Source organism: Cyrtonyx montezumae, unplaced genomic scaffold (genome assembly GCF_038088225.1).
Source record: "Cyrtonyx montezumae isolate F1298 unplaced genomic scaffold, pur_monq_1.0 scaffold_17, whole genome shotgun sequence".
NCBI classification, from domain to species: Eukaryota; Metazoa; Chordata; class Aves; order Galliformes; family Odontophoridae; genus Cyrtonyx; species Cyrtonyx montezumae.
Window position 1 is genome coordinate 35,640,435 of NW_027071903.1, and position 12,370 is coordinate 35,652,804.

Genomic DNA, 12,370 nt, shown 5'->3' on the forward strand with positions numbered 1-12,370 from the left:
ACGAGGGGTCACCAGAACTGCATGTGAACCAACAGAAGGGGCAGCAGTACATCCCGTACACTGCCAAGGAAACAAGCAGAACCAATGGGCTCCGGGGGAAATTCACACCATAGCCAACCCACAACTGCACCGTGATCAGCTGCTTTCCTCCTTGCAATGCTCCTGAGTACAGAACAGGTCCAAAGGCAGCCAGGTGAATCCTCACAATAGTGATTTTTATTAAATTAGTTGCTTTATAAAACATTGCAGATGTCATCGTTGTTAACGTAACAATTTGCCCCGCTGGAGGAACTGCTGCAGTTTGCTAAGCAAGTTGTTTTTAAATGAAAGAAAAGAGCCAAGTCATGAAGAGCTCCTGCAGCCCCGGGGAGAACGAAATCTGTTTGGTTTTCTACACCGAAATCAGGCAATGAATTGTTAAGAACACCAACCCATACAGCTGCATTAGTAGGAATCAGATGAACAGAAACTAACCTTGACACTCACGAGTTTTTGCTTTGCTTTCCCAGATGAAGAGCTCTTCCCTGTTCTGAGCCCAGCAGAGCTGCGTGTGCAGGTGGGGCTGTGGAGCCCCTCCACGTTCTGCACTGCACCATACACTGAAAGCCTCGGCTCTAACTTCAGACAAAGCAGTTGTGATGCTAAGTGCACACCCATGCCCCCGCTGCAAGCTGCTTTTGTTCATCAAACTCACTCAGGGAGGTACAGTTAAGGCCGTGTGTAGGACTGTGCTGGTAATAATACTTCACCTCTTTGAGATCCAATTCAGTGGCTGCCACTGTAAACCCAAATAGCAATGATTACTGTTACAGAATTCCCTGGTTTTGCTTTGTTGGTTTTTTTGGTTGTTTTTTTTTCTTCCTGTAATGTAGGGAGCTTCTGAGCTGCTGCCTCCCACCACCACGGGAGCCCCAGTGCTCCTTACCCCACCAGCACAGAGATACTGCAGTTTTGATAATAGCATTTGGCAGAATTTAAAGAAAGAGTTGTGCTACATGTTTAAGGGATTATGGGCAACAGAAAGACAACAGAAGGGGGGGGATAAATGTCACATGAAGTCTTCAAACTCTTGTACGTATTCTCCATCATAGCCTCCGTAATCAGCCAGGTCATCTTTCATCGTAGCCTTCAAACCACCTCCAGGCACAACGCCTTTTTTCTTCTTTTTGGCTTTACTCTGCTTAAATAGGGAGGAGAGCAACATTCACTCACACATCCGCAGCGATCTGTGGTCCTTCTCCTGGTGCAGCCTCAGAGCAATGACTGCCAGCATCACCTGCTCACACCAAGTGCTCTGCAGTGCCCCCGAGCAAGCAGACAGCCACAGCTGGAGCTCTGCTTTGTAAAACAATCAAATGAAGGAACTCCACGTGGTTCTGAGCACTGCTGTGGCTGGGATATATACACTGCAAGGAGAAGTCCTAGATAAACTTAAGTGAACAGGGCTGGATAAACCTCTGCCTTGCTGAGCTGGTGCAGGTGTGAGAGGTTGGCCAAACTCATTTACAGGAGAAGTCAGGAGAGAAGGGAGTATGAGAACAGAAAATACACAAACTTTGAATGAGGTTCAGTACATCTCAGGCCTCTCTCCACAGTGCAGTTCAGCACACTTATCAAGTTACCAACCTCAGCTCAACGCAGTAACACTGCACATGAAGTCTGATCTGTGCTGCAGTGTGTGTTCCTGCAGCACTGCAGTGGCCCAGCAGGAAGCAGCTGCCTGCAGCTCAGGTCAGCACTGGACCCGTTCTGTGCCTGCAGTGCTGCTGTGCACAGCCCTGTGGCAGCAGTCTTACCTTCTCCTGTTTCTGTTTTTCACTGCATAGTACCGTCAACGAATTTGTGATCTTTTTCAAATCATCAATTTCCACTGCAGTGGGGAAAAAAACAAAGATTCCTCATCAGCGCTGTGCTTACATATCCAGGCATCAGAACTCTCTCCTAACTGCGCAGGCAGGCATTAGCACCGAGGAGACCCTGGCACTTGCTCCAATTAAAGCAGCAGAGTGGTTAATCCTGGTCCCTGGGACCACCGTGTGTCCTTCACACAGTCCCCCATAACGCAGCTGAACAGGGGGAAGGGAAGGGCTGCAAACTGAAGGAGAGCTGGTGAGCACGGGAGTCCTAATGGAGGCACCTGAACAAATGGAGCAATTCCATTATGGATGTAAAGCACCCGTTTTTGGCACACAAAAAGGAGCAGTGCAGTGTCAGAGCAGCACGGGCTCCTGTGTGTGCTCTGCCCCCAGCAGCACTGAGCGGCCACGTGGCTGAGGGGCAGCGAGAGCAAGGCACAGGAGCTCGAGTCCACCAACTGCAGGGAAAGGACTTCACCCAGCTGCACCTCCCTGCAGCCACGTGCTGAATGCCAGCACAACTAATCCTGCAGCCTCGGAGTTACAGATCTCACTTTTAAAACAGTCTCCTCCCAGCGGAGCTACGGACGTTACCTGGCTCAGAGAAACACTTATGTTCCAGAAACTGCTTCAAGAGATGGGTGAGATCTACAGCAGCACGAAAACCTGCACTTCTGGTGACTGCATTAAAGCGACTGCAGAAGGACCCACAGCTGCTCCAGCACCCACTCCACAGGAGCACTGCGCTCCGCGGCACTGAAACCCTCCTTAGAACCAACTGCACAGATCAGCCCCGATCCCACAGCCCACGAGGCCAACCCTGCTGCACCCCACGCAGAGCTCCAGGAGCCCTTCCCCATACTTACATGAAATACATACGTCTCGAACTAAAGCCTCCAAAAAGCTGGCGTAGTGTAGGGACTTTTCATACTGTGTGATTTTCTCTTTTAGTAGTTTGCCAAATTCCGTAAAGTCATCTTTTGAAGAGGGATTCATGGCATCTATTCCACAAGCATTATTTACACCTGCAGGGAAAGGCAGTGTTAGAAGACATCGCTGTCTGTGGACTCTAAAGGATGGCACTGGAGAAAAAGACACACACTCAGCCCTCAGCAGAGCACACTTCCAGCAGCACAGACTGCAGGCGTTGCTGACTGCACACAGCCTGGACGTGCTCCCACAGTGGGATGCTCTGCGTGGCACACGCACTCACCAAACGTTTCTTTTGCTAACTCAAGGTCTGACTCCTCTTGCAATTTCTTTAGCCGTAGTTTGTCCGCTAACTGTTCTTCTGGGGTAAGCTCTTTCTGTTCCTCTGGTGCCTCTAACTGCATTGAAAACAAAAAGAAAACAAACCCACGTGTGCAGGGAACGCTCCACTGAGGAAGCTGTGTTCTATCCAGTGCCATCCGAACTGCTGACTTCTGTGTGAACTCAGAACACCTCCAACACGTACAAACCCCCAGACCATCCCACTTAATAACAATGCTGACCTTAACTTCTCTGTAATTTAATTAGGTTATGGAAATAGCACATCCCGTCCTTTTGGGGGCAGCTCACAGCGTGCCTTCCCCCTCCCACAGACAGACAGGTCCTTAATGCTAACAGCCCCAGGCTACTCTGTGTGAGCAGCCTCGATCTGCACAGATCTGTTCAGCCCCCAGAAACAACCCCCAACCAACAAACCCCCCCGCATTCCTGAGCCCAGGAAGGAAAAGGAATTACCCTTTTTTTAAGCTCCTCTTGTTTTTTCTTCTGTTGCTTTTCTTTTTCTTTTATCTTTTCTGCTATTTTCTTTTTTTCTGAAACTTTGGGTTCTGTAAGACAAAAAGCAATGTGGCGCTCGAGGTCCCCTGGTGCTTTTTGGAAGAAGCTGACCCAGTGGGCAGCAGCAGATTGGAGGCTTTTAAAGGACCCAAACCCATGTGCAGAGTGCTTTACACTCCCCAGCAGACAGGAAACAAAAGCAGTGCTGCACACAGTGAACTGTACTCCTTTTCACTCTCACCTTGTTTCACCTCCGCCTCCTTTACTTCCTCCTCTTCCTCCTCATCATCCCAGTTATCCTACAAAAGAAGGAAGTTCTCACTGAGATAAATGTTCATAAGACGCTTTTGTATTATTTCTAGTTTAGGCAAACACGAAGCACAGGAGCTTACATACAGCCTCTTTAACTGCTCCCAAATCCATTCATACGACGTACGTGAGCCAGGCAGCCGAGCTGCAGCTCTGCCCTCAGCTTCCCGGGCCCTTCTCTCAGCACCCCAACCCCTCGTGCCCCACACACTCACACCCCACACACAGCACGGTGCAGGTGAAGCTGGAGGAAGCACGCCTTCCTGCAGAACTGCTTACGTCACCTGCAGGTTTGCCAGCAGCAGCTCTGCAGGCCCTCCCCAGCAGCCAGCTGGGTATGATTTATGGGGACACATGTTCCTGCCCTGGTACCCCTCCAGATTCTGCTAATGCCCTCCAGATGGAAATCAGCACTCTAAAACTGACCCGAAGGTGACGCCTGGCACCACACGACGTATTCTCCTGAACCTGAAGCCAAGAAATCACACACGATCCTAATTTTAGTCACCCGCATCAATGGAGCCCGCAAGCTTAAGAGATTAGCTCTGGCAAGGCTTGGCTCACACAGAAGTCGCACAGGCCGTGGTCACGTCACGATGGTACGCTCAGCAACCACGACCCCTGCGCCCTGAGCTGCTGAGCTCCACCTCAGCGGAGCCACGAGCAGTGAGTGCAGGCTGGCGCGGCGTCCCCACGGCCCTTCCCAGGTAATGACACCTGCAGGACAGCCAGCTTCCCTTCCACATTCCACAGGGCTGACTTCAGTGTGCAGCAGCACTCGTTTAGGTCGTAGCTAATTAAGTCTGTTACACCCAGTTATTAAATAGCCATTTTCACCCCTGCTGTGCTCGCTGCCTTGGCCCAGCCTTCACAGAGAGGGGTTTAAAACCAAATGTGGCGTGGCTCAACGCCCGCAAGGAAAGGAGGGCAGCACTGACCCACGGGGCTGCAGGGAGCACTCCACCTCCTCCCCACACCTGCAGCCCTCCCCAGCACCCAGGCCCCGCAGCAGCTGCTCCCACTCCCAGGCACCTGCGTTAGCAGCACAGCAGGAGCAGGTCAGAGACGCTTCTGTGTCTGAGCTGGAGCGGGAGGACACGCAGTTCCACCCCTCCCTCAGTTTCATGCAGCAGAGACCCACAGCAACACCCCTAACTCCTGCAGGACACCTCCACTGCACAGCGTAACTTGGGGGTCCCCCACGGTTCCCTTTCACACACACTTCACTAAACAAAGCCACTGGAATCGCCCTCCACTGCAGAGCAGTGCTGGTGAGAGCAGCACTCCGGGTTTCACACCCACCCCGAGCACAGCACAGCACTCATCCCCCCCAGAACCATTGGGCACAGCTGGGAGCAGCAGCACTCCCTCCCCGAGCCCCAACTGCACCCGAGTGCTCCTCCACGAGCACACAGCAGGCACACAACCTCCCACTTGAGCTCTGTGGGACTGAGGACTGCCCAGCAGAAAACAGGAGCCCCCCAGCACAAGGCGGATCTGGGAATCAGCCCAGAGCAGCTGTGTTACCAGTGAAGATCCTTTTCAACCTGGGGAAGTCAATGTTTCCTGAACTCAGGAGTTACTCTGAATTCTTTCTCAAAACAATTGCAAAATAAACTACAGAACCCGAATACGAAGCAAACAGGAAAAAGAAGGAACGCTAAGGCACACCACCCAGTGCTCAGACCTTAGGCTGCTTTTAATTCTACCTGCACTTGAAGGCTGACCCTGGCAAAAAGGCGTTCAGAGCTTAAGTAACAACCTTCCAGAACCAGTTCTGAGCTCTTCAGCATTTGAACGGTAAGAGCAGATGGGAATAAAACACCTCGATTTGCCAGACAGGTCCTCCAGCTGCAGCTCCAGTACTAAAACTGTGACACCTGAGAAAGAGGGAGGAAGCCAAACTCTGGGCACTCGTGGAAAGCTCTGTTCCTTTCCTACAGCAGCCACACAAAGCAGAGGTCTCTGTGGGAGCGACGCTTCACAGACCAGTTCTCCCAGACAGGTATCATTACCAGAAAGGTTTCTCTCTTTCAAAGGAAGAAAAGCAAACTCCACAAATACACGGTGTGTAATACATGTGCGTGTACATACCTGCACAAACACAGAGTGTAAGGACCACGTGTTACACACGTGCATTTAGTCACGCTCTGACCACGCTCAATACAAACAGCAGCCACTGCTCACCTTGCCTGCTGTGACAGCAGTGATAACCACAGGGTGTGGGCGTCAGTCCGTTTCAGAAGCAAAACAGACAGCTTGTAACTTACAGAGATATTTATACACATAAAGAGAACACTTGCTCATACTGCTTACAGAAGCAGTACCACCCTGAGCTCCAGGGGTGTCTCCTAAAGCACAGCTCAAACAGCTGGAGCAGTGAGCCCTCACCTGGCACGCGGTGCTCCTGTGCTTCAGAGGGCTCCAGAGCTGTGAGCTGTGATCCCGAGCCTCCAGCACGCTGCCCGGCTCAGAGCAGAGAGCTGCTTTGCTGCTCACGCCTTTTCACAGCACACACAATCACAGAATCGTAGGGGTTGGAAGGGACCTCCCGAGGTCATGGAGTCCAACCCCGTGCCAAAGCAGCTCCCTGCAGCAGGTCGCACACGTCCAGGCGGGTCCTGAGCACCTCCAGAGGAGGAGACCCCACAACCCCCCGCCCCCGGCAGCCCGTGCCAGTGCCCCGTCACTCTCACCGAAGTTTCCCCGCGTGCTGCCCCCACACGCGGCTGAAATGAGTCCGGCCGCGCCCCTTTGCCCCCCACACCTCACATATCTATCGGCCTGGCTCAGGTCCGCTCGCCGCTCCGCTCCGCCCGAGCACGCCGAGCTCCGCCGGCCCCGCCCCGGGGGCACCGGGAAGGAAGCGGCCGGGAACGAGGGCCCACTCACGGCTGCGGGAAGGGCGGCAGCGCCGACCCCACGCACACGCGGCCGGAGCGGCGCGGGCGGAAGGGCCGATCCCCGCCGGGCTCCGCTCCACGCGGCCTACGGAGCCGCTCCCGCACGGCGATCCCACGCCCGCTGAGCGGGGCCCGCCCCGCGCACCTTCACGTCGTCCTCCTCGTCCTCGCCGGCCCAGCGGTCGCCGGTCACCCCGGGCGGCACCAGGCGCTTCGCCACCGGCTCCGCCACCTCGAAGCTGTCGGCGTCTGTGGGGGGAGAGCAGAGCAGAGCGGGTGAGGGCGGCGCGGGGCGGAGGCCGAGGCCCGCGCGGCGCGGGCGGACACCTACCCCACGAATCCGCCTCCGCCGCCATCTTCCCGCGGGAGCGCGCCCGGCCGCGCGGGCACGGTGAGTCAGCCGCGAGCAGCGGGCGCGGCGCGCGCCGCGCGGAGCATCACGGGACCCCGCCCCCTCGGGCCGCGAGCGCGGGCTATTCCCGCCCTGACGGGAGGGAGGGGGCGGACGGGACGGCCGCGCCGCCATCTTGGGAGGGTCTCGGCCGCCGCCGTCTGACGGGCGCGGGGTGACCTCCCCCGGAACGCCCGGCCCCGACGCGGCGGTCCGAGAGGGTGAAAGGCGCGCGGTCGTTGAGCGGACGTCAAACGGACGGGAACGATCCCGGGAGAACGCGGAGGAAGAGCTGCGTCCGCGGGCAGCGCGGCACCGGCGGCGCGGAGTCACGTGACCGCACGCGGCGCTGCCCACACGGGCGGCGGGGCCTCCGCAGCGCGGGAGCGGCTCGGCGCGTGTGCGTGCGCTCCGGGCCCTCAGCGCCGAGGTGCGGCCGCGGGGCGGAGCCGGGAGCGGTACAGCCGTGCTCGACCCCGGGCCGCAGCTCCGCCGCCCCTCTGCAGCGCGGGCACTGCGAATGGGCAACGGCTCCACGCTGCGCCGGGGGGGTTCAGGCTGAGATGTCGGGAATTAAGCTGGGACGGGCCGCGCGGGGAGCGGGCGGAGCCGCCGAGCCCGGAGGTGACCAAGGAGCGTTTACATGTCGTGCTGAGGAACGTGCTTGAGAGAGAATGATGGCGATGGGAGGACGGTCGGGCTGGGTGGTCCTGGAGGGCTTTCCCAGCCTTGGGGGTTCTGTGATTCTGCCATCCGGGACCGGCTGTGATGTCTGCGTGCATCCCGGCAGGGCCGAGCAGCAGAGCCCGACATGTACACTGAACGTCGTACATTGAACAGCGCAGTCAGTGACACGCTGGCGTGAAACCGCCGGGGACTGCGCAGTGGCCGGGAATGTTAACTCTGAACATAACCACGTATTGACACAGTGCATTTAAATTTAAGCAGTGTGATTAAAACAGTCGAGTTTCGATCTGAATTGTGCAGATGAGGAAATGAGGGCGCAGCTGAGAGCTGGGGGCACTGCCTGGTGCCACTGCAGGCAGCCCCGACCTCCCCGGCACTGCTCAGCATCCCCAGACGGACGCGTACCGAAACCGGGACCGAAGTGAGCCCTCCCCACAGGAACCTGCTGTTCACTCCCCAACCCAACCGCCTCACTCTTGGTCTCCGGTAGCTTTCCAAACGCACAGACAGTGCTTATTTCCCTTCAGTTTTAAAGGCTGAAAACTGCCCTGGGAAACATTCTTGCTCTGCAGAAAAACCCGAACCTCCAGCGCAGGACTGCTGATAGCTAAAAGTCATAAAAACAGTACCCGGAGTATAAATATTTAATAGAAATCTTTATGATTCTATATACTAGAAATGATAGCAGAAAAAAACACAGATCTGTAGAACATTGGTTCTCTTCCAATTGTATTTTACAAGGTTCAGCCTATCAGTACAATGACATCTTTGCAAGTATAAAAAAAATAAAGCAAAACAGTATTACATTACACAGTCAAGACAACCAAAATAGTGATGTGCTTAACAGAACCTATACAAGTCGATCCTTAGCAAGCCTTCCCTGCTCGCTTCCAAACAAAGAAGTTGCTGTCTTTTTTTGTCGTTTCTTTTTATATTTATATATATATATATAACTTTTTAATTTTTTTTTAATTTTTTTTACAAAATGATGACTACTAGCTAAGAAAACAATGCATCTATGCTACTTCTCATCAGCCATTAATCAACTTGTTAACGATCTTATTTAAGCATCAAAAATCCAGGCTGCAGATCTGCAGTGAGGCGGTTTGGGCCGAATCAGATCTTTGAGGACAGTCCTTTCACGTCTCCAAAGCACATCAGTAACGCTGTTCTCCAGCTGAAGGACTCCAACGCGATGGAAAAACCATCTTCCCTCGAGCCCTCCTTCGGCTTGCGCCGCTCAGCAGCTGGGACCCACCTCGCTCAGCGCTGCGTCCCGTGGCCCAGCTCCTGCTCAGGCCCAGCAGCGGCCCGCAGGCAGAAGGCAGTGGGAAACAAACGTCCCCAGGGAGAGAAGGGACACGGGAAAGCCTTGGGAAGCAGCCAGCAGCTCCTGGCTGCGCTGCGGGGGCACCACCCGACATTTCGAAGCGGCGTGATGGGGCGGATGAGCCACGTGCCTGCTTGGCTGCGGACCCACACCAAGTCCTTCCCCCAGAAACGTCACAGTACTGAACTTGGAATTCTACTTACGGCGGAAGACGTTATTTCAATGCAACGGCCATCAGTTTCTGGTTGCACTTAGTGGAACAAACCTGACAGCGGTGCTGGTACCACACTGGGGGGTGGTTGGGCTTTTCTTTCAATTAACAGTGCGTTGCAACAGTTTGCTTTTTGGCCTTGACTTCCTGAAGCCCACGACGTTTAGCTACACATACTAATGTCAACAACGCAAATATCCATTTCGCACTGGAATTTTAGCTTTGTTAAGGTGTGCTCTCCACGTCCTTCCAGCGGAAGGTAACGGGAGCACAGGATGGAGAGGAGGCAAAGAAGGCACAGACATCTTTCCTAATTCCCAGGTTCAGCTGTGCTCGGTGCTAATCCAGTCCCCGCTCAGAAGAACCCGCGAGGGACGCACGAGTTCTGCGGCCGCAGTGCTCTGCCACGAGCACCCCGCACCAGCAGGGCTGTCCTTTCACATCAGTGAAGTTCTGAATGCCATCGTCTACCTTAGCGTACATACTGACAGGATGGGGCTGATTCAGGTTGATTCAGACACAAGAAAGGTAATGATCTGCAATGCAATGCTATAAGGAAGTCAGAACCGGAGGGAAAAAAGGCAAGGCATTCACTTGGATGGCAACGCCGTGCTGCTGGGCAGCACCCAGCCCAGCTGTACCACTGCAGGCTGCTGCCGGGGGCAGGCTGATGGGGTCTGCACCCACTCTGCCCCTTCCCAGTCCCTCTCCTCACCAGGGCTCGATGCTTTTTCAGTTGTGCCAATCCAACCGACGCCTACCCAGGGTGTCTGAAAGAGTCTGGGAGGGGAGAAGGTGTGGGATGAAAAGGACCCTTTCTTCCAGCAGTGAGAGCAAGCAGTTGTGCATTACACATCTGGCTACTTTTAATGGCACGCTTCAGTGCCCAGTTCCAAGCAGTACCTCCTTACAGCGCGCGCTCAGCTGATGCAGCTCTCCTTCGGGGGGGTCTGACCAGCTCTTGAAACATTCAGGCTTTCAGACACGTTTGAATAATAACGAAAAAAATATTTCTCTATAGGGATGGAGTGAAATGAATCAAAGGTGGAAAAGCAGCCAGTAATGGAAGTATGAAATACTGTTCTGCTGTCCAAACGAAAAGCACCCAAGCCTAGAACAGAATACATACGAACACGTACAGTTAGCGAACCGCTGCCGTAACTGAGTCAAAGACCACGAATGAAACTGCAGACAGAAACAAAATCATTCAGAACTTTGGAAATACGATGTTGTGTTTTCTTAACGTACATAAAATGAGAATAGATGATACAGCTGCAAGATTAACTGCTTAAAGTAGCACAGTTCTACATTCAAACTCCAGTAACAGAGGTGGCTGAGGCTCCCTCGTTGCCACCATTGGTTTTGGCATGCACAATTGGATCCAGACTGAAGTCAGAGAACAGTTAAGCCTCAGCCCCGACACTGACCGGCGAAAACAAAACGCAACGGAACAGAACTGCTCCACACAGAGACTGCTTTGGTGCCAGAAGCGTTTCTCACTTTTAGGAACTTACATTTTGAAGCAGGTAGGCTCCTTCTGCAAAGGGAGGTCAGGGTGGTAAGCACCAGACTGGCAGCACGTTAAATAGCAGTATCTCACGTTTCCTAAGCAGTCTCTGTGATTTCTGTTGTGCATCTATGCGGAACAAAGCCTCCAATTTACACTTCCGTTTCCCTCGCTGATCTGACAATCACAACACAGGTATAGCTGTAAAGTGCAATGTATGCTTTGGTTTCCTTAACTAAAGAAAGCACTTTCATAATGGTTTCAGCCCGAGACAGGGTGCACGTGTTGAAGGGCGTGATCTGAGCAGGCGACCTCTTCTGCCAGTCAGAAGCAGCCAGGAGCTGCGGCACCGAGCCGCGTCCCTCATTCCCACGGCCCTACTGTGCCAGCTGTACCACGGCAGACAAGGATTCACCGTTAGGACCAACTAAAAATCTTAGGTTGAGATTTACATTTTAACCAACAGCTAAAAAACAGCTGGCAAACCGTGCAGCAGTTCGAACACAAGCTGACCATTTTCAGAACCTATAAATATTTCCAGAACCATCTCATCAACATAAAACCAGGAACAGGGATGGTTGCAGGTCCACACGTCTGCGCCAAAGCATATATAAAGGTAATGTTATGTACATTTTATTTCAATAAAGACATAAGACAAACAGTGTAAAGATGCCCGGATGCCCTAAAGATAAATACATTTAAAAGATTCTCATTAAAATGAATCTGTAGTATTTCTTTCCTGCAAGCAAAATACCTTTCTTTAAATACAAAAAAAAAATCAGTATTCTGAATTGCAAATGTTTTCACTTTTTTTTTTTTTGCAGAAAATCTGCCATGATTCTTTTTCTTTTTTTAATGAATAAGGATTCTCCACAAAACAGGCTTGCTCTACATGCTAATCTCTTTAAACAGTTCAGTGACACCATGTGCTAGCTACATACACAACAGATAATATAGTAAGAAAACACTCAACCTGATGAAAAGTTAAAATCTTCATTAATACACTGGAAAAAGTTGACATAACTCATGCCTTTTAAAATCAAAAATACAAAAATTAAATGTTTTCCTAAAAAGATTTTCCTTACTTTAAGGACTCATTTGAAAATGAAGCTGCATGTAATTTGTACAATAAAATTGTACAAGTAAACAGGTAATATACATAAAAAATTAATTGACATACTTCTCAATTATCAGTTGTCCACCTTTAATTTCCAATACTGTACTTTCTTAACAAGCATACAAAATATCAAACTTCTCTTTAGAAAAAGTGCCGTTCTGTGACATCTTTTACACAAAAACAGTCTGAGCCTGTGGCATGATAATGCAGTCGAGAGGCAAGCATCCTTTTACAAATTATACCTTCCATAAAAAGCCTCCTGAACAGGAGAGTACACGCCATTATAAAAATA

At 52.4% G+C, this 12,370-nt stretch overlaps 1 protein-coding gene across 2 annotated transcripts; it reads right to left on the minus strand.

The window, feature by feature from the left end:
* Nucleotides 1–949: 949 nt before the first annotated feature.
* On the minus strand, nt 950–7,251 carry EIF3J (eukaryotic translation initiation factor 3 subunit J). Of its 2 annotated transcripts, none has more exons than XM_065734135.1 (8): nt 7,167–7,251; nt 6,981–7,084; nt 3,865–3,922; nt 3,582–3,673; nt 3,070–3,184; nt 2,723–2,881; nt 1,797–1,870; nt 950–1,177 (listed from the first exon to the last, which is right to left on the minus strand). In XM_065734135.1, the coding sequence occupies exons 1-8, from the start codon at nt 7,189–7,191 to the stop codon at nt 1,049–1,051; spliced, it is 756 nt and encodes a 251-aa protein (XP_065590207.1). In that variant the 5' UTR covers nt 7,192–7,251; the 3' UTR covers nt 950–1,048. The 2 variants fall into 2 exon arrangements, with proteins under 2 accessions (XP_065590207.1, XP_065590206.1); XM_065734134.1 differs by having other exon boundaries at nt 950–1,180.
* Nucleotides 7,252–12,370: the final 5,119 nt, after the last annotated feature.

Excerpts from the sequence above, each read along its gene's own strand:
- EIF3J (XM_065734134.1), bottom strand. The coding sequence starts at position 7,191 with ATGGCGGCGGAGGCGGATTCGTGGG. Across the intron at positions 7,085-7,166 it reads GGCGGAGGCGGATTCGTGGG|ACGCCGACAGCTTCGAGGTG; the intron begins GTAGGTGTCCGC and ends CTCCCCCCACAG. Across the intron at positions 2,882-3,069 it reads GTTAGCAAAAGAAACGTTTG|GTGTAAATAATGCTTGTGGA; the intron begins GTGAGTGCGTGT and ends CTTTCCCTGCAG.